The 20,486-nt window shown below is 41.3% G+C and overlaps 1 protein-coding gene across 5 annotated transcripts in view; it reads left to right on the top strand.

Annotated features, from left to right (window-relative positions):
* Window positions 1-20,486, top strand: part of Dync2h1 (dynein cytoplasmic 2 heavy chain 1) — a 221,568-nt gene that overhangs the window by 62,652 nt on the left and 138,430 nt on the right. For 4 of the 5 annotated variants that reach the window (XM_040734717.1, XM_040734714.1, XM_040734716.1 and 1 more), the window contains exons 41-51: window positions 1,103-1,258; window positions 2,817-3,076; window positions 3,861-4,107; window positions 5,162-5,313; window positions 6,936-7,080; window positions 8,000-8,102; window positions 9,093-9,260; window positions 17,015-17,145; window positions 18,214-18,462; window positions 19,166-19,274; window positions 19,574-19,687. In XM_040734717.1, the coding sequence (XP_040590651.1) occupies window positions 1,103-1,258; window positions 2,817-3,076; window positions 3,861-4,107; window positions 5,162-5,313; window positions 6,936-7,080; window positions 8,000-8,102; window positions 9,093-9,260; window positions 17,015-17,145; window positions 18,214-18,462; window positions 19,166-19,274; window positions 19,574-19,687 (1,834 nt within the window). The remainder of the gene's footprint in view (window positions 1-1,102; window positions 1,259-2,816; window positions 3,077-3,860; window positions 4,108-5,161; window positions 5,314-6,935; window positions 7,081-7,999; window positions 8,103-9,092; window positions 9,261-17,014; window positions 17,146-18,213; window positions 18,463-19,165; window positions 19,275-19,573; window positions 19,688-20,486) is intronic. The other variant, XM_040734715.1, reaches the window with a different exon arrangement.

Below are 20,486 nucleotides of genomic sequence, written 5' to 3'. Positions count from 1 at the left end.
CAGTCTAAACCTGATCTAGAGGTCAGTTTTTTCATATTGATTAAAATAAGTAAAAACTGAGGATTTGCTGTAGTTTTTCATCCTTTTGTGTTTGCTTTTCTTCCTTTGTGAGGATGAAAGCTGGCGAAATGGAGATGAGTATGAATATATTGCACGTTAATTAGTTTTTCCCAGTCCTTATAAAAAGAAGTCTGACGAATGTTTCTCTCCCTCTCTCCATCCTAACACTCAGCACCTTTGCTAGTATCTGTCTGTGCTCTCCTGGAAGGTCCCTGAGGGCAGGGACCAAACCTGTCTCACCTCTTAGTGAGTTCGCAGAGCAAGCTTGTTAAGATGAGTGAATGGGCAGTGGTTCTGGTTCTGAGAGATGCCTGATGTCTGCCTCTGACATCTTTTCACCACAGCGTTATTTCATTAAAGTAAGATGTACAGAGCCTGCCAGTGCTGTTTTCCTGAGGTCTGTTAACTTTCTGATGTTAACACCGGTGTGAATGTTTGAATAAGGGTGTACTACTAGATAGACTATACTTACGTATGAAATTTAATATGACAGGTTAAGATGATTAAATCCTAGAGTAGATGGAAGAGAGGTGGAAAAGAAATAGGTCATGTTTGTATGTTGTAGCAATTACTTTTGGGTCCCTGTTCAGACAAGAAAGAGATTTTTGGTCACAGTTTCAGAACCTTAGTCCATCATGACCCGGAAGCAGGGTAGAGTTGATGGCAGTTGTGGTAGTGGTTACGGGGGCTGGGGCTCCTTGAATCACTGTGCCTCATGCCAGTGGTAAAAGGAAACAGAAAACGGGCCAGAGCTAGACGGATGTAAATGTGAATAAAGGGTTGCCTCTAGGGACCGACTTCTTCTAACAGGATTGTGCCTTCTCAGCAATGTGATAGATTGGAGTCAGGCCTCAAAACATGAAAGTGTGGTGGGCATTTCAGATGTGAACTTCACCTTACCTCTGTCTAAAGCTTCAAAAATATACATGCATGTTCTTCAGGCTGAGGATGTATGTCATGTAATTATTGAAAATTCTAGCATTTAAAGCTCAAAATATATAATCACTTTTCCTGCCCTGGTTCCATGAATTTTAATCAACAGAACGACTATGTTGTAGAAACAAGTTTGGTTGGGACTGTGATGAATGGTTTGTCACACCTCCATGGATGCAAAGATCATGACCAGTTTATTATTAATCTTATACGAGGACTGGGTGGAAATCTGAACATGAAGTCACGTCTGGAATTTACCAGGGAGGTAAGGAACATTTTTCAGCCTCTTTCCAACCACATTCTTCAGCTTTTCCTGACCCTTAAGTCTCAACACACAGTGTTGCAAAGCTCAGGTATGCAGCCTTTAAGTTATGAATTTATGCATTTGGTAGACTAACAGGACATATGTATTTGTATGGGTCTACATGTATGATTGTGTGTGTATACATGGTTCTGTGTATAAAACTTAGGGTTTCTGCTGGGCGGTGGTGGCGCACGCCTTTAATCCCAGCACTCGGGAGGCAGAGGCAGGCGGATCTCTGTGAGTTCGAGGCCGGGCTGGACCGATAGCCTCCAAAACAATACAGAGAAACCCTGTCTTGTAAAAACAAAACAAAAAACAAAACAAAACAAAAAAAAACCAACAAAAAAACCCCCAAAACTTAGGGTTTCTGACATTCTTAAATTTTGTGGTATTTTATAGTAAACTAAGGTTTGGAGCATAAAAGTATTAGTTAGGCTTGAATCTACTTAGCCATATGAATATATTTCAGTATTTCATTTAGCTTTAATTTTATAAGAATACAGTTTTGAAATAATTCTTTTGAATAGAATAGTGTTAGCACTTAGAAATGGTGGAATATTTTTAATTATTTCTCTAATAATGTCAGGTTGTATTTGAGCTAGTTTTTTAGAACCATGTTTTATATAAGGGCCTTTTGTTTTCTTTTTATTTTTCTTTTATGTGTGTGGATGTTTTCGTGTATGGATGTCTGTGCGCCATGTGCCTGTCTGGGTCTGTGGAGGCCAGAATACGATGTTTGATCCCCTGCACCTGGAGCTAGGATGATTGTGAGCCTCCATGTGGATGTTGAGAATTGAACTTGGGTCCTCTGGAAGAGCAGCCCGTGCCCTTCACCCTCTCTCAGACTCCAAAGGGACTTTTTCCTTTGGGTGACTACATAAGACCAGTCCAGGGGCTGGAAGGATGGCTTAGCGGTTAAGAGCACTGACTGTTCTTCCAGAAGTCCTGAGTTCAATTCCCGGCAACCACATGGTGGCACACAACCACCTTGAATGAGATAAGACCAGTCCAGTGCTCCATTTGCTGTTGTTCAGGGCCATCGTTAGTGCCCTCCCTCCATCCTGTTTGTGTCCTCTTGCCTCTCAAGTTACTGTTCGGCACCTTTCTGTATACCACTCTGAAACATTCTTGGGTACAAACAACACTCTTTAGTATCAAGGAACAGAATAACCTATTGAAAGCTGTGGGTATGATTGAAGTCAGTTCTGGAAATGTTGGAAATAAAGGGCTTTAGCATTCCTGAAGTCTACAATCTTTTGTGAGAGTGACTTTAAAAATTTGATATATTTTCAAATTTGATCTATAAATATCTATCAAATTAGTAGCTTCATCTATATTTTTAATTTACTTCAGATCATGTTGAGGTAAAATACTATTTTAATTAAAAATTTGCTTAGAAGCAGTATGTATACAAACTTTTTTTAACAAGGTGATGAATTGTGGAGATACTCACTTTGGTGGACTGAACAGTTATCTACTGTTTGGTATATGTAAAACTCCTCTTTACAATCCTCTCAAGGTTTTTAACTGGGCACGGGAGTCCCCTCCAGATCCTCACAGACCTATGGACACCTACTATGATTCTGATCGAGGACAGTTAGCATCCTACGTGCTGAGGAAACCAGAGAACCTGACAGCTGATGACTTCAGCAGTGGCCATGCACTCCCTGTCATCCAGACTCCCGACATGCAACGGGGCCTAGATTACTTCAGACCGTGGCTGAGTTCTGATACTAAACAGCCATTTATTCTTGTAGGACCAGAAGGATGTGGCAAAGGGTAAGCGTGTTTTCAGAGGTGCGTACTATGAATTTATCTCCTCCTCAAGGGCTTAACAGTACATGTTGTTTCTTATGTTGAAAAAACACTTAAGAGTTTTATGGAGGATACTTTTCATTGTTACTTCCTATTTAAGAAAAAATGACTAAAGAAAAGTGTCACTTTCTCTGCCAGGTTGTGTGGTCTCAGAAAAACACTTTAAAAGATTTTTTACACACAGAACAAAATTGAATCCCTTATGTACACTTGACATTACTGTGTGCTTCTGTCAAATGAGTTCAGCTCTCTTATTAAAAATCATATCTAGCTCAATGCAGTCCACTTGTGTTTAGTGCCCATATCATGTATACTTTAGGAGTAAACCTGAATTATTAGTTTTACATGTATGTTGGCAGAGTAGTGATTTTTAACAATTCTATAGTATCAGAGTAGTTAACAAAACAAAACTCTTGGGGGAATTAAAGTCCTTCCATGAATTATGGGGGAACAAAACTAACATATTTTATACCTTGTAAAACTGAACTTATGAGGTCTGCAAGAATTCTAGGAATACTTTAAAATATGCATTCCCTTCCCCCAGTTTAAAAGTTAGAAAATTACCTTGGTGATTATGGAAACCATATCATATTAATTATTTTCCTTTTCAACATAATCTGAAATAATTTAGAAAAAAGGTATTGGTTCCATATAGAGTGTACAGAGTGTTTTGTTGGGATCCTTTTCCATTGAGATGTCCCACAGTGGTCCTCCCCATCTCTCCTGAGATGTTGCATGTCTCTCGCAGGATGCTGCTCAGGTATGCGGTCTCTCAGCTGCGTTCTACGGAGATCGCCACGGTGCACTGTAGTGCTCAGACTACTTCTCGCCATCTTCTGCAGAAGCTCAGCCAGACTTGCATGGTGATCAGTACAAACACTGGCCGAGTGTACAGACCAAAAGATTGCGAAAGACTTGTTCTGTACCTGAAAGACATCAACCTGCCCAAGCTTGATAAGTGGGGGACCAGCACTTTAGTGGCGTTCCTCCAGCAGGTAAGTCTCAGCAGCTGAGCCGTTTGCCTGTAATTGCAACAAGTCCGTTGGCTTTTCTTATAGATACAAAATCTGCTTCTCTTCTCTTGACCAGTTTTATCTAGCACGTGTCATTAGAGTTTAAGTTCATGAAATATTTAAGTCTTGTTCTAGATGAGTGATTCCCAACTTAGAAATCTTCTCCTAACCCTCCCTACCTGAAACAGGCAGGGCATCAGCAGCTGGCACTGGGCAAGTCTTCACTCCATGTTTGGCCCTGCTTGCCTCTGACAGTAGTCACTGTTTCTATATCAGTTTGGTCTTTGGTTGTGTGTGTATCACATGTTGTCAATCAGTGTGAAAGGGTTCTTCCTGTATGTTCTTACATCGTGTAAGAAGCTCTAGACATTTAGTGTTTGCTCTGTTTATATGGACTGTGCAGCTGTAGAATATGATAATATAGTATGGCAAAGTATAAAATATTTTCCTTATTATGTCCTGACTCCTCCTGGCTTTCTTTTTTAATAATTGCTAACAGATTTATAATAGTACTTGGGTTTTTACTGTTTAATGGAGTGAAACCATTTTATAGGAAGAGGAATTGAATACAGGGTAGAACAATACCAGTTTTCAGTGATGTAAAAATTTAAAATGTTTCAGTCTTCAATTACTGAGTCAGGTAAAGTGTAATGGCTGCACTTGGAAATAATTTAAAAATTTAGATAACACTATATTATGGTTAATCTTGATGGTCAGATTGTCAAGATTTGTAATCACCGTTACAAAAACACTCTTGGTATGTGGGTGAGGGTTTTCTAGAGTTGGTTAATTAAGGTGGTTAATTAAGACCCACCCTCCATGTGGGCTGCACCATTCATTCTACTGGAACCTGCCTAAGTCAAATGGAGCAGGGATCTGGGCAGCAGAGTTCGTTACTGTTTCCTGACTCCTGCTGCCCTTCTGGGTTTTATCAGGTTAGTTGTCAGGGCCAGGAGACAAGTAACCAGTGCAGGATGGGAATATGATTTGAGGAATCTAAAGTGTAACCTATTTATGAACATCTGTTTTCATATAGGTGCTGACATATCAAGGATTTTATGATGAAAATTTGGAATGGGTTGGTCTGGAGAATATTCAGATTGTGGCTTCCATGTCAGCTGGAGGAAGACTGGGGAGGCACAAGCTGACCACCAGGTTTACGTCTATTGTTCGTCTTTGTGCCGTAGAGTATGTATCTTAGTAACAGTTTTTGTTTGTTTATATTTTATTCAAGATACTCACCAAGAGTACTTCAAAATATAGAAAGTAAAATGGTTAATCTGATAGATTTTCCCAAACTTGACCATGGTTTAGAGTATGTAAGGTCTTCTATAGAACTCTGTGTGTCTGTACCCCTAAAGCTTTAAGTCTGTATTTTTTAGTTAAGACAGCATAATATAGTGCCTGTGGATGTGTTATGTAATGTTCTGACACGTTATCTAATGCATAATGCTTGAGCCAGTTTAAACATATATTTATCACTGTGATGAAAACACTCAAAGTTCTTTCTTTTTGTAGTAATGGAGATTACTCATAATAGTCAAGTGTTTCCTTTGGGAGCTGCGTCCCGGCCCTACAGAATCCCTTCCTTTAACTGTGTGATATGTCCACTCCACACTAGACTTTCCCGCCACTGTCCAGATGCAGCTTCGTCTCATCCTCGCCTCTCCCCTCTCCCCCCTGCCTACCTCTTTATGATGCCAGTCCTCACCTGTGTGAGAGCAGTGTGCTTAGATTATGAGAGAAACCATGTGATGTCTTGCCTGTATTTCTGGGATTGGTTTATTTTGTTTACCGTAATGATTTCTTTGCCCTATCCATATGGTTTGAAATGCCTCGGTTTCATTATTTACAGGGCTAACTCATTTCTTTCTGTATATGTACCACATTATTTTCACTCATCAATTGGTGAATAATTAGATTGTGGGCTTTTACCTATCTGTCTGTCTATCTATCTATCTATCTATCTATCTATCTATCTATCTATCTATCTATCTATCTTTGGCTGTTGCAAATAATACTACAGGGACCACTGGAGTACAGATGGCTCTTAATGTATTTTATTTCCTTTAAATGTATAAAAATGGTACATTTTAGACATAAATGTCTCACAAACTAATATTATTTAATTTTAATTAAATAGTTGAGAATCTGATGAAAGGGTTGGTCATGTGAGTTGGGATGAAATCCATCTCATCCCGTCTGCCTGTCTTTGTTATCATGGATGGACTGGGGGGACTTCTGAGGTCTATGCTCTTTGAACTGTCTCTTAGCCTTGTGATCATAGCATTGTCCCTTAGTGAGTTTTCACCTTACTAACCTTTGTCAGTAACTACATTTTACCCGTGGGCATTGTTTTTTCTGAGATGTTATTGTTGTCAATTAATTCACATGGCAATACATTTTGGCTTGGGAGAAACAGGCAAATTTTTGTGTTATTTATTTTCTTAGACTTCTGACATGAGTTACTAGTCTGTGTATAGGCTTTATTTAATTCAAAATACTTTCCTTAAGTAAAATATCCTGTTTTATTCTGAAGATGAGTGGATTTTCAATTTTTGTTTTTAAATAGTTTGATTATAGTCTTCGATAAAGCCTTCCCGTGATGGAGAACAGACACTGCGAAATTTATCTGGGCATTGCAGAGAGAGTAGGGATTGAGTCTGTTCTAACTCCTCTGGGCAGCCCTGGGGATCTGGGTCTTAGAGAACTGTAGTTTGAAAACTTGTGCTGTTATATCTTAATATGAAAATAGTAGTTTATGATATTGATTTCTTTCATCTTCCTTGTCTCTTGTTTTCCTCCTTCAGTTACCCAGAAAGAGAGCAGTTACAGACAATCTATGGAGCATATTTGGAAGCAGTTCTGCACAAAAATCTGAAGAATCATTCTATTTGGGGCTCTTCATCAAAAATTTATCTCTTAGCAGGCTCTATGGTGCAGGTGTATGAACAGGTACATGTGTTCGTGCCGGAGTTTCCAGTTCTGCTGGCTTCATCTTGGTCTTTGTGCTGAAGTCCTGGCTTTTCTTTCTTGTCACGGTAGTATGATAAGACGGCACAGGAACAACGTGTCCCAGTCATAGCTGCAGAGCACAGACTGGATAACTCTGTGCATGGTAGTTAAGAAGGGAGGAGATTTGACCTGACTTAAAAAACAATAGAAAGTCACCAAGTGTTCATAGATGAAGTTTTGTTAGGTGGAAGCAGTACGTGTGCTGTGCTTGTGAAAGAGGCTCTTAAAGGCTGGGTAGAAGCAGGGAGAGGTAAGTTAGAACGGGCAGGTTGCTTTAAAAAATGTATCCATGCATTGAATAGTCCAGATAACAATAAGAGTAATGACTGGCTGTGGGGTGGGGCAGCCTTTAAGCTCTTTGATTTCTTCAGTGGCTTCCTGAAGCTACAGCATTTTGGTTCTCACCACTAGAAAACCTTTTGAGTGGCTGTATTCAGTGTTGTGGGCTCTTTATAATTTTAACTGTGAGTTTATCATGTTAGTCAGCATATTTACAGTTTCTAAAGCTGCCCCTTTGCTCCACAACAGACTTTGGCAGTCTGTTGAAGCCTGTGACCCTATCTTGGAGCACTATTTTAAAGTGCGTAAGTGGCTGGGCATGGGGAATGCCTGGAATCGGTCCTTGCATGCTTGAGACAAGAAGATAGCCAGGAGTTACAAAGTGAGTTCTAGGCTAGTGTGGGTCATAGTGATACCCTGCCACAAAACTAAGTCCATAAATAAAAAGTGCAGTGTAGTTCTACTGAAGTAAGATTTACCACAGCTAGAAACTGGTCTTCCTGCGAGCCGAAAGTGGCAGAAAATGTGTGGGGTGATGAAACAGCTAAAAGCAGGCTGCTTGCACGGCTTTGTCTTTCAGGTGCGGGCCAAGTTCACAGTTGACGACTATAGCCACTATGTCTTTACACCCTGCATTCTCACTCAGTGGGTTCTCGGCTTGTTCAGATATGACTTGGAAGGGGGTGAGTTTTGGTTGTGTGTATGTGTGTAATTACGCTGTAAGTCGTACTCATAATAGGAACATTCAATATCATAACTAACTATAGTATTTAAAATGACTATTATTACATTAAATTTAAATAGCTCTATTATGTTTATTACTATTAAGAGGGTAATAATTTATTGTACTCCTTTTTCCAACCTGTTTATCACTATACAAATTTGATGTTAGAAAAGATAAAACATATTCTCTCATGGCCAAACCATTATTATATTTTTCCTTTTTAAAACAATTTAAATTAGAAACAATATCTTGTTTTACATGTCAATCCCTGTTGCCTCTCCCTCCCCTCCTTCCCTGCCCCCCACCAGCACCCTATCTCATCCCCTTTCTGCTCCCCAGGGAGGGTGAGGCCTTCTATGGGGAATCTTCAAAGTCGATCACATCATTTGAAGCAGGGCCTAGACCCTCCCCCATGTGTCTAGGCTGAGAGAGCATCCCTCTATGTGGAATGGGCTCCCAAAGTCTATTCGTACACTAGGGATAAATACTGATCTACTACCAGAGGCCCCATAGGCTGCCCAGGCCTCCTGACTGACACCCGCGTCCAGTGGGTCTGAAACAGGTCCTATGCTGGCCTCTCAGCCATCAGTCTGGGGGCCACCCCCCTTTATCAGCTGTTTCTATGAGTTTCTCCATCCTGGTCTTGACCCCCTTGCTTATCACTCCTTCCTCTGTGCAACTGGATTCCAGGAGTTCGGCTCAGTGCCAAACAAATATTATTATGCAGTTTTGAAATGATAATTTTATTGAATAACTATAGTGTTTAAAACATGCCACTTTATTAAAAGAATGATTATTAACTTTTTTCCCATTTCTTTTGTTTACCTGCTGCCAAAATTATGGTATGTAGATCCTCACTGCATATTTATTTCAAAACGTTATATTAAACAGACCTCTTGAAAATAATTTAAGACTTACTACAATTAAAGAAACTTTTTGCCTATCTTAGGATCTTCCAACCATCCATTAGATTATGTGCTGGAAATTGTCGCCTATGAAGCCCGGCGCTTGTTCCGGGATAAGATCGTTGGTGTGAAGGAGCTGCATTTGTTTGATAGCATCTTAGCGTCGGTGTTCCAAGGAGACTGGGGCTCTGACATCCTAGACAACATGGCAGGTAATAGAGGAGAGCTCATGTCAATGCCCAGTTGTCAAAGCTGCTTTAAGTTTTTGTTTCTGACCTGATGCATGGTTCCATGTTTCAAGAGATAAAACTTTGGATGATTTCCATTTTAATTTCCCCAAAAGGGAAGATGCCCTGCCATTTTTGCTAGAATTCTACAGTTATAATCCAAACAAAATATACTAAGTACTTTCTTGAAAAGGGTGTTCAAAGTTGCTGTTGTGTGTTTGTAATACAAAGTTGTTTTTTTAATAGAATCTTCACTAATAATGTAGCTGGCTACAGGGACACACCCATAACCCTAGCACTTGAGAGGCTGAAGCACGCACGCGCGCACACACACACACACACACACACACACACACACACACACACACACACGGGATAGTTGTATTTTTAAATTTTTAGGACCTTCCATACTGATTTCTATGCTTCCCACAGTTTATTCCATCAACAGAGTACAAAGGTTCCTCTTTTCCTACTTCTTCAACAGCATGTATTATGTTTTCTTTTTTATATCATATATTATATAAATTTGTCAGAAATTTATATTTTACATCACAAAATAGAATACATCAGTATATTGCATATACATCATATATAATTTATTTTATTTTATGGCTTTAATTTTAAATAGCTTGCTTCACATGTCAATCCCAATTCCCTCTCCCTCCCCTCCTTCCACACCTCCTCACCATCCATCCCCCCCAGCCTCCCGCCCTATCCCCACTTCGTTCCACATAAGGGGATATCTAGAGTCTGTCATTTCACTCAGGGCAGGGTCCAGGCTGAGAGATCATCCCTCTTTGTGTTATGGACACACAAGGTTCATTTGTATGCCAAGGATAAATACTGATCTACTGCCCAGGGCCCCATAGGTTGCCCAGGCCTCCTCACTGACTCTCACACTCAGGGGGTCTGGATCAGTCCCATGCTGGCCTCCCAGCTGTCGGTCTGGGGTCTAAGATCTCTCCCCTGTTCAGATCAGCTGTCTCTGCTGGTTTTGCCAGCCCATTTTTTGCCAATTTGCTCATCGCTCCTCTCTCTCTGTCACTGGGTTCCATGGGTTCAGTTCAGTGTTTAACTGTGGGTGTTTGCCCCTGCTTCCATCAGTCACTGGATGAAGGCTCCAGGATGGTTATAGACGTCAAGTTCATTATCAGGAATGGGCATTTAAGGTGGTCTCTACACTATTGCTTAGCTTGCCAGTTGGTGTCATCCTTGTAGATCGCTAGAGGTCTCACTGGTGCCAGATCTCTCTTCAAACCTCTCATCCTGTTCTCCCCCTATTCTACCCCCCACTCAACCTTCCTGTTCCCCCATGACCTACTCTCTCCTCCTCTTCTCCCCCTCTCTTCTTCCCAGCTCCCCCCCCCCCCACATACCTCCCGCCTTGTTCCCAATTTGTTCAGGAAATCTTGCCTCATTCTTCTTCTCTGGGGTACCATGCATATCTCTCTTAGGCTCTTTCCTGTTTCCCAGACTCTCTGTCAGTGGAATTGCAGACCGGAACTATCCTGATCCATGTCTAAAATCCACATATGAATGAGTACATACCATATTTGTCTTTTTGTGACTGGGTTACCTCACTCAGGATGGTTTCTTCTAGTGCCATCCATTTGCCTGTGAATTTCAAGATTCTATTGGTTTTTTTTTTCCCGCTGAATAGTACTCCATTGTGTAAATGTACCACATTTTCTCTATTCACTCTTCAGTTGAGGGGCATCTAGGTTGCTTACAGGTTCTGGATATTACAAATAATGCTGCTATGAACGTAGAGGAACAGATGTCCTTGTTGTGTGAATTTGCATCTTTTGGATATATGCCTAAGAGTGGAATTGCTGGGTCTTGTGGTAGACTGATTCACATTTTCCTGAGGAATCTCCATACTGATTTCCAAAGTGCGTGTACGAGTTGGCACTCCCACCAGCAGTGGAGGAGTGTTCCCCTCTCCAGCATAAATTGTCTTCACTGTTTTTGATTTTAGCCATTCTGACAGGAGTAAGATGGTATTTTAGAGTTGTTTTGATTTGCATTTCCCTGATGGCTAAGGATGTTGAACATTTTCTTAAGTGTCTTTCAGCCATTTTAGACTCCCCTATTGAGAATTCTCTATTTAGTTCTGTACCCCACTTTTAAATTGGCTCTTTGGGTGTTTTGGACCTTGCTTCTTGAGTTCTTTGTAAATTTTGGAGATCAGTCATCTGTCAGATGAGGGGTTAGTGAATATCTTTTCCCATTATGTGGGCTGCCTTTTTGTCTTGCTGACTGTGTCCTTTGCTTTACAGAAGCTTCTTAGTTTCAGGAGGTCCCATTTGTTAATTGTCATCTCAGTGTCTGTGCTACTGATGTTATGTTCAGGAAGCCATCTCCTGTACCAATTTGTTGTTTTCTTAATTGTACCTATTTTGACTCAGGAGAGAAAAATTCCCATGTAGTTTGTGTTTGTTTTTCAAGACAGGGTTTCTTTGTGGCTTTGAAGGCTGTTCTGGAACTTGCTCTTGTAGACCAGGCTGGTCTTGAACTCACAGAGATTTGCCTACTTCTGCCTCCCAAGTGCTGGGATTAAAGGCATATGCCTGCTGGCTAAGGATGTTGACTTTTATTACATGCACTTAGTGGCTAAGTTGCATGTATTTTGAGAACTGTCTGTTCAGTTAATTCATCTATATATTGATGGGGTATTTTTGGGGTTGAATTTTTTAGATGTCATTATAGATAGTAATCCTTTGTCAGATGTTTAACTGGCAAAGATTTTATCCAGGTCTGTTGGGTGTGTCTTTCCCCAGCCGTGACCTCTGCTGTGGCGAAGCTGTTTTCCTCATGCAGTGCTCTCTGTTGGTTCCTGCTGTTATTTGTCTTGCTGGGCTGCAGTGCTGTTGAGGAAGCCCTTGTCTATTCCTAGATCTCTAAGAATTTCTTTTGGGTTTCTCTCTAGTGTTTTTATAGTTGTAGGTCTGAGGTCTTGAATCCATTTTGAATTCACTTTTGTGGGAGGAAAAGATCTGATTTAACTTGTTGATAAGTGAATACTGAGCTTTCTCACAACTGCTGTTGAATAGGCAGTTCTTTCTTCCGTGTGTAGCAGGGGCACACTTGTTTCAGGAGACAAGCCGGTTAGTATCGTTTTTATGCCTACCTGTATTTGTCTTACCTGTTCCATTGATGTGCATATGCCCCATCTTTCCCTAACCTCACTCTCTGGGTTCCTATGGCTACAACATAGTAAGTGTTGAAACTAGGTAGCCTCATTTATTTCTTATGGGATAAGCCTGTGTCTGTGTAGAGCATGACAAGGTTGTGATAGGCCTTATGTTGAGTCTTTATACTGGTTTGGAGTGAGTGAGTATCTTTCCTCTGTAGTCTTCTGACTCAGACACACAGTATTTCATGAAAGCATTTGGGTCTTTGGCATTTTTCACAAGTATCAGCATATAAATCTGGTATATGATTTTAGGTTTATGTTTAAGCTTAAACTTTTTCATTGGCAATTATGTGTCCAGTTGGTTTTGGTTGTGGTTTTATGAGATAGGGTCACATTCAGTTGCTAGGTTGGCCCTGCATTTGCTATGTAGACTATCCTTGAATTCAAAATTCTGCTTCTGCCTCACAGGCACCTGGGACTACAGGCCTGTGCTGGCAAAGAGGGTTTCAGAGTGAGTGACAAGAGCTGAAGGGTGTCCCAGAAAAGAGCAGTCCGTGTGTGAGAGGTTGAAAGATGAGAAGCTGAGCATATACTGCAGAGAGATGGGTGTGTTAGACCTGGGTGGGGCTAGCTTGTGGGGCACTTTATTACAGAGAGGGTGAGACTGTGCTAAAGGAATGAGGTCGTGCAGTCGGATTTAGTTTTGTATGTATTCCTTTAGTAACAGCACGGCTATACATAAGGATTTAGTTTTGTATGTATTCCTTTAGTAACAGCACGGCTATACATAAGGATTTAGTTTTGTATGTATTCCTTTAGTAACAGCACGGCTATACATAAGGATTTAGTTTTGTATGTATTCCTTTAGTAACAGCACGGCTATACATAAGGATTTAGTTTTGTATGTATTCCTTTAGTAACAGCACGGCTATACATAAGGATTTAGTTTTGTATGTATTCCTTTAGTAACAGCGCGGCTATACATAAAGATTTAGTTTTGTATGTATTCCTTTAGTAACAGCACGGCTATCTATACATAAGGATTTAGGCAGGGACTGCCAACTAGGAGGCTACTACAATAGTCCATAAAAATTATTAGTCATTGAAAATAGTCATTATAGGACAGTGTTTTAATTAATTTAACTGTTTAAAATTATTTTAAAATGTTGATTATAGTGTATTTGAATGTTTGAGAGTGTTTTGGGAGGCTTCTGAAAGCTGCATAGTGTTTGTAATCTCTAGAGGTTGGAGTCATGTTTGGCTTGCATCATAGGAAGAGACTGTCACACTGTGCTTGGCTTGAGCATCTGATACCTCAAAGCCCCTCCCTCCAGAGATACACTTCCTCCAGCAAGGCCACACTTTCCAGTAGTGCCACCCTCTGTGAGCCTGTGGGACCATTTTCACTCAGCCCACCACATTCTACTCCCTGGCCTCCATAGGCTCATGGAGGTATCATGATGCAAAATATATTTAGTATAACTTCAAAAGTTCTTGTAGTCTATAATAATCTCAGCATTGCTTAAAGTCCAAAGTCTTTGCTGAGATTCATGCAGTCTCTTAACCATAACTCCCTGTAAAATCAAAATGACTGGACAGTATATACATTACCATTCCAAACTGGAGGAAAGCCAGCATGGCAAAGTCCACACTCTGCTTCCCCGTGTCTAATGTGAAAGCTCTCTTCAGATCTCCAGCTCCTTTCAGCTTTGCAGACTGCAGCACTCTTCCTTCTCTTGGGCTGGTTCCACTCTCCGTTAGCAGCTCTCCTCAGTAGTTATCCCATGACTCTAACATCTCCAACATCTTGGGGTCTCCAAGGCTTCTCCTTCACAGCTTCACACCGTGGCCTTCCTAGGCCTCCATTCAGGAACGCCCCTGACACACGTCTGGCCTCAGCAGCTTTCCTTAGTTGCTGAGGGGGATTCCATATCCCCTTTCTTTTGTCTTTCACTCTAAAGCCAGAAGAACTGCATAGCTGGAGTCAAGTTCTGCTTTTGCTGGGGCTGGCACGGGTCCCCTTGTCCAATTCTTCACCAGTTTTCTCTTTTGATGGTTTCCTCACTGCATAAGCTCGGCTGTCCAGAAACTTGCTCTGTAGACCAGGTTGAGTTTGGACTTAGAGGTGCTCCTGCCTCTGCCTCTGCCTCTGCCTCTGCCTCTGCCTCTGCCTCTGCCATGTTGGGATTAAAGGCAGTGCACCACCACACTAAACTAAGCTTTTCTTTAATTGTTAAACAAGTTGGAAACCTAGCTGGGTCAGATCTTACCCTGAGGTTGGCACTCCATTTATTCTTTTTGATGTCAGGTTTTTCTTCAATGTGTTTATCTCCTTTGACACAGGGTTTGGCTCCATTCTTCTTCCTGGAGCCTCTTGTCTCCTTGAGCTGTACATTTATATTTTTTGTTGCTCAGCCTGCTCGTTTTCCTGATAAATCCCCATGAAAGTGAACACTGTTAACCACATGACAGAGTCAATGCTAGGCTTTTTTGAGATTTTTTTCTCTGCTCACTCAATTGATAAAAACCCGTCAACTGAACCCAGGCAGGCTTTTTGGACAAGGGAAAAAGGCAAGCGCATTCTTCACCACAGCACCACAAGAACCGTTTCTAGGCCACATACAAATACCCTTCTCTGAAACCTCTTGACCTGGGCCCCACAGCTCAAATCCCCCTCGGCACCACTGTCTCCCATGCAGCTACTAAGATAGCTCACTAAACCCCACTTAAAGCATTCAGCTGCTTTTCCCATTCAAAGTTCCAAAGTGCACATTCCTACAAACAAAAGCATGGTCTGGCCTATCATAGCAATACTCCACTTCCTGGTACTAACTTCTGTCTTTGTTAGGATTTATTGCTGTGAAGAGACACTATGAGCATAGCAACTCTTATAAAGAAAACATGTAATTGGGGCTGGCTTAAGTTCAGAGATTGCATCTATCAGTGTCCTGGAGGGAGGCATGGTGATAGACAGTCAGATGTGGTGCAGGAGACGGAAGGAGCTTAGAGGTTCTCGTCTGAGGCAGCGGCGATACATTGCCACTTTGGGCCTGGCTTGAACGACTGAGACCTCAAAGCCTGTCCCCAGTGATACTTACTCCAACAAGGCGTCACACCTCCCGATAGTGTCACTCCCTATGAGTCTGTGGGGCCGGTTTCATTCAAATAGCCAGAGTGTAGATCTGAGAATAAGCTTCATTGTTTGTAGTTGACTTTATACCCTGCACATAAAAAAGGAGGTGATGAAGGCAAGAGGAACTTGGTTGCTTAGGCCTCAGCAGGGAAAGTGACTGTGATGTTGGAGCACAGGACAACTACGCTTGTGAGGAGGAAGAAAGGAACAAGCTCAGCCAATGCTGAGCCCAGTTTCCTTTTAAGATAATGTGAATTGTCCTATAAAGCTAAGAGAAGTGTGGGGGATTTTTGCTTTCTAATTAAACTTTGCTTATTAATTTTATTTTAGAAGTTAGGGGCCCTTGGTGATATCAGTAAACTGCTATTCTTTCATAGAGAACATTTTGTGTTTGTTTTGTCAGTTTAGGTAGGTTATTTTCATTTTACAAATATGATGTGGGAATTTTCTTTATTAGTTACTTTTCTTTTTGCTGTGACAAAATACCTGGCAATAGCAGTGTGTGTACAGGTTTGTTTTGGCTCAACATTTCAGGTTCCATCGTGGCAGAAAAGTCAGGGTGACAGCTGGTCACAGTACAGACACAGTCCAGATGCAGAGAGGTCTGGCTGCTGGTATATCACCTGCTTGCTCTCTTTTTAATGTTATCCAAGACCTTAGTTCATGGGATGGTGCTGTCCACAGTTAGGGTGGGTCAATCTAAATCCAACAAATTCCACATCAACATTCAATGGCTGGTATCCTAGGTGATTCTCAACCATTTTAAGTTGCCAGTATCAATGATCACAGTTATGGGGAAGCCCGTGAGTGAAGTGATTAGTAGACTAGGGAATAAAGGGGGAGTTAGAAGGAAGCTGCTTCATGTGAAGAGAGAGAAGTGGTGGTCTGGTGCACGGACAGAATTCCGGTATGAGTTGGGGAGGGACCCTTGTGGCTCCCCCCTTGGTGGAATTGATGGAGGCTGACGGAAGGTCACTTTCATTGGGATGTGCCATGGGCTGCCCATGCTCTAGTGGATGGCTGCATACCCATGCACAGTAGGCAGCACTAATTTGTCTCTGAGTTATTGTTAATAAAACAACAAGAAGAGGGTATGAAGGGAAGAAAAAATTGGTTGAGGGCACTAAGGGGAGGTGGAGAAAGGTATAGGAATCAGTATGAACAAAATATACTAATAAGTAGATGAATTTTTCAAATCATAAATATATTTTAAAAGTGGATAAAGAGTATAGTGGAAGTATTTAACTCTGATAGTCCTCAGGCTGATTCTGGTGTTATAATTTGATTTTTGTATCTTTCCTGGTCTTATTGACATTCCAAGTAACTATGTTAATTTATTTAGTATAATCCACCTTTATATTCCTGGAGATGATTTTATTTGAACTGAGTAACTAAAAATAATTTAGTAAATGATGGGGCAGCTGATTTTCTCATCACTAGTGGTACTTACCAACAATGTGTTTTCTGCAGATAGCTACTATGTTACATGGGGAGCCCGGCATAGCTCAGGAGCAAAGACAATTCCAGGACAGCCATTACCTCCACATGGGAAACCACTTGGCAAACTGACCTCTGCAGACCTGAAGGAGGTCATTAAGAAGGTATTGGAATCATGTCTGGGAGTTAAGGTTTGGTTAAGGTATTTGTTGGGAACATTTGAGTAAGTGAAATGAAAGGTCACACAATAGATGGAACCTGTCCTGCTCTTCGGAGTTTCATTCGTTCTGCAGACATTTATAGATACACAGATGTCTGTAAAATTACCAAGAAGATCTTTTTAAAGACGGCATTACCATTGGGATAGCAGTGAGAATAGTGATTGGGAAGCAGCCCTGGAATGGTGAGTGTCCCACCACAATGTCAGGGTCACTTGGTGAAAGAGAAAATAGGTGGGCCCCGCCCCAGGGTGGCACTGTCAGAGTCAGGTCACCCGGTGAGGGCTAGAGATTCTGAATCTCCTTCTTCTGTGCAGTTTCTTCTTCCTGGCCTCTCTTTTGCCCTCTCCCCTCTCCCCCTTTTGCTTTATCCCACCCCCACACTTGCTTTCAGTTTAGTAGTAAGGAAGAAGAAGAAACAGTGTGGTGTGGCGTAGGTATGCATTCTTTTTTATTGTGTGTAACATATGCTTGTGGATACCCTTAGAGGCCAGAAGACAGTGTCAGATCCTCCAGAGCAAAAGCTAGAGTTAGGATGTGAAGGTAACCCTTCCTGTGTGCTGGGGACCAAACCCCAGTTCAGCTCTAGTGCTGTCCAAAGCTAGTGTCATGAGTTTTCATAGACCTACAAGGTTGGGTTATTACATAGTCAAATTTTAGATGTGAAATAAAATATAGTCACTCTACCCTTTTCTTGAAAGTGTCAAAAATATAATATTTTACTCTAAATAAGTAATGTTTCAAAAAGATACATTATTTATGTGTGTGAGAGTGTGTGTGTGTGTGTGTGTGTGTACTGCATGAGAGCGTGTGCACCATGTTTATGAGAGCTGTTGTGAAGGCAGAGGAATGAATCAGATCCCTTGGAACTGGAGTTACAGGCCATGAGGATGCTGGTAACAAAACCCATATCCAGGAAGACTTCTGAGCCATCTCTCCAGCCCCAGGAAAGTAACATTTTGTTATATAACTAGAAATTACAGTAATTATAAAATCTGTTTTTGTTTTTCAAAGGGTCTTCTTCACTATGGACGAGATAACCAGAATTTAGATATTTTACTTTTCCAAGAAGTTCTGGAATACATGTCTAGGATAGACAGAGTGCTCAGTTTCCCCGGAGGTTCACTTCTGTTGGCAGGACGGAGCGGTGTGGGGCGGCGGACTGTCACATCCATCGTCAGTCACATGCACGGTGCAGTGCTCTTCTCTCCTAAGATTTCCAGAGGCTACGAGCCAAAGCATTTCATGAACGACCTCAAACACGTGAGTGTGCGCATTGTTTTCCTGTGTTTGGTTTTAAGTCTTGCTAGCTAGTAAAGCTTTTGAGACTTCCACATGTTACACAGTTTTCCTTTTAATTTTAATTTTATTTTTCACTAAATCTTCATTTGTACATGGGAGATTCCTGTTAGGATTTCCAGGTTGTGGGCATCTGAGATTATGGGATGTCAAGCTGGGTGATAAACAGCACTACATAATTGTGTAGGAAGAGCATGAATATGATCTAGTTGTTTGCTTCAGTGACTTCTAAAATGAATTTTCCTTCAGGTAATAATTATTGACAACTTTAATTTCCTTTCCTTTCTGTTTCTCAGTTCTAATTAAGTTGGTAAATAGGCACTAAGTAAGCCAGGTGTGGACTCTTGGGAGGGAAGGCAGCAGGATCCTGGCACATTCAAGGCCAGCCTGAGTCACATAGCAAGGCACTGTGTCTCAGAGACAATGCCGGCAGTGACATCAAGCCCACACCAACCAAACCCTTGTAAATAGACAGTGAATGCTATCACTTCCTTGTGTAGAGAGCCCCTCGGCCCTGGAACTTGTACGCCATGGCCAGCCTCACATGCACGCTGTGTGTGTCACTCCTCAAGACTGTGTTCAAGGGTATGTCGTCATGCCAGTGAAGGGTCACAACCTTTAACTGCTCCAAATGTCAGCCCAAGGACTGGTCTTTCCTCGTTTGCAGGTGTTGCATCTCGCGGGGATCGAGTCACAGCAAGTGGTCTTACTTCTTGAGGACTACCAGTTTGTACACCCTACGTTTTTGGAGATGATCAATAGCCTTTTGTCTTCAGGCAAGTGAATGGTTCCTATGAAGCAAATACAAGCACTCTTGTAAAAATTATCCAAGTAAATGTACTTTATAAAGTTTACCTGTATTGTAAGGAACCTTGAACATAGTTGTTACTAAGGTCCTAAGGGCTGATACAGGGTGGTTATAAAACCAAGGATTATGTACAAGTTGTTAATACTTCTGGTAATGACTGAACAGAAAAATTTAATGTAAAAATTGAAAAGCATTTCGTGTATAGAATTTGTTTTGAATTGGTATATGCTGGTCAAAATAGAAAAGCAATATGATAATCTTCCACAGGCGAGGTCCCTGGACTGTACACTCTGGAAGAGCTTGAGCCTTTGCTGTCACCTCTGAAAGATCAGGCATCCCAGGATGGCTTCTTTGGGCCAGTCTTCAATTACTTCACATACAGTAAGAGGCAGAGAGTTCATTATTACGTTTACGTTCTGCCTGGAGAGAAATAAATAGGATTTAATATGGTGTTCTGCACGGCTTGGCACCTTGGCCTGATTAGGGGTGGGGAGGGAATGAAGAAAATTAGTAAACTTAATAAATGACAAATATCTGTTCAGAGAAATTGGGGCCGGCGTGCCATGCTTGCTCTAGTGGAGTGGTACCTACTGTACGGTGTCCCGGAACCTCGGTGTGAGTGAGTATTTTGTGCGGCATAGGAGGTGCTGCAGATACTAGCTTGCACACGCTGCTCAGTCATTCGTAAACACTCATACTTTTGCACACTGTCAACATTTGCACCTAGACCTCAGAAAGGTTTTGACATTACCCCAAGCCTGGCCTGGGTAGGGGCGGGGCTTTTTCCTATCTCATGGCCTGAGGCATTGGTCCTTAACATGGCCATGTACTTGTCAAGCAGTAGCAGTCACTCAGCAGGTCCTTAGCTGTCCACAATTTAATTTGCCTTAATTTTCATTAGATTGTGAAGGTATCTTTAAGTTTATACTTTGATAATTAGTACCTTTTCTGTTATTTTTTTTCTTGCAGATTTTAGGAAGTAACACAAAAGATGCCTGTAATAACAACATCTAGGGAAATGTTGGAATTGCAGTGATGCTTTTGGAATACTAGCCTTACTGTCTGCATTTTCATTTGATTGTGTTATACTTACTGTAGAAGTAGGTCTTGTCTTGAATAAGACAGCCTTTATAGCATTTTAAAATGCTAAATAACTAATTTATACAGAAGCAGTTTCTTG

Source organism: Mesocricetus auratus, unplaced genomic scaffold (genome assembly GCF_017639785.1).
Source record: "Mesocricetus auratus isolate SY011 unplaced genomic scaffold, BCM_Maur_2.0 Super-Scaffold_100040, whole genome shotgun sequence".
Taxonomy (NCBI): Eukaryota; Metazoa; Chordata; class Mammalia; order Rodentia; family Cricetidae; genus Mesocricetus; species Mesocricetus auratus.
This window is presented reverse-complemented; position numbering and strand designations above follow the sequence as displayed.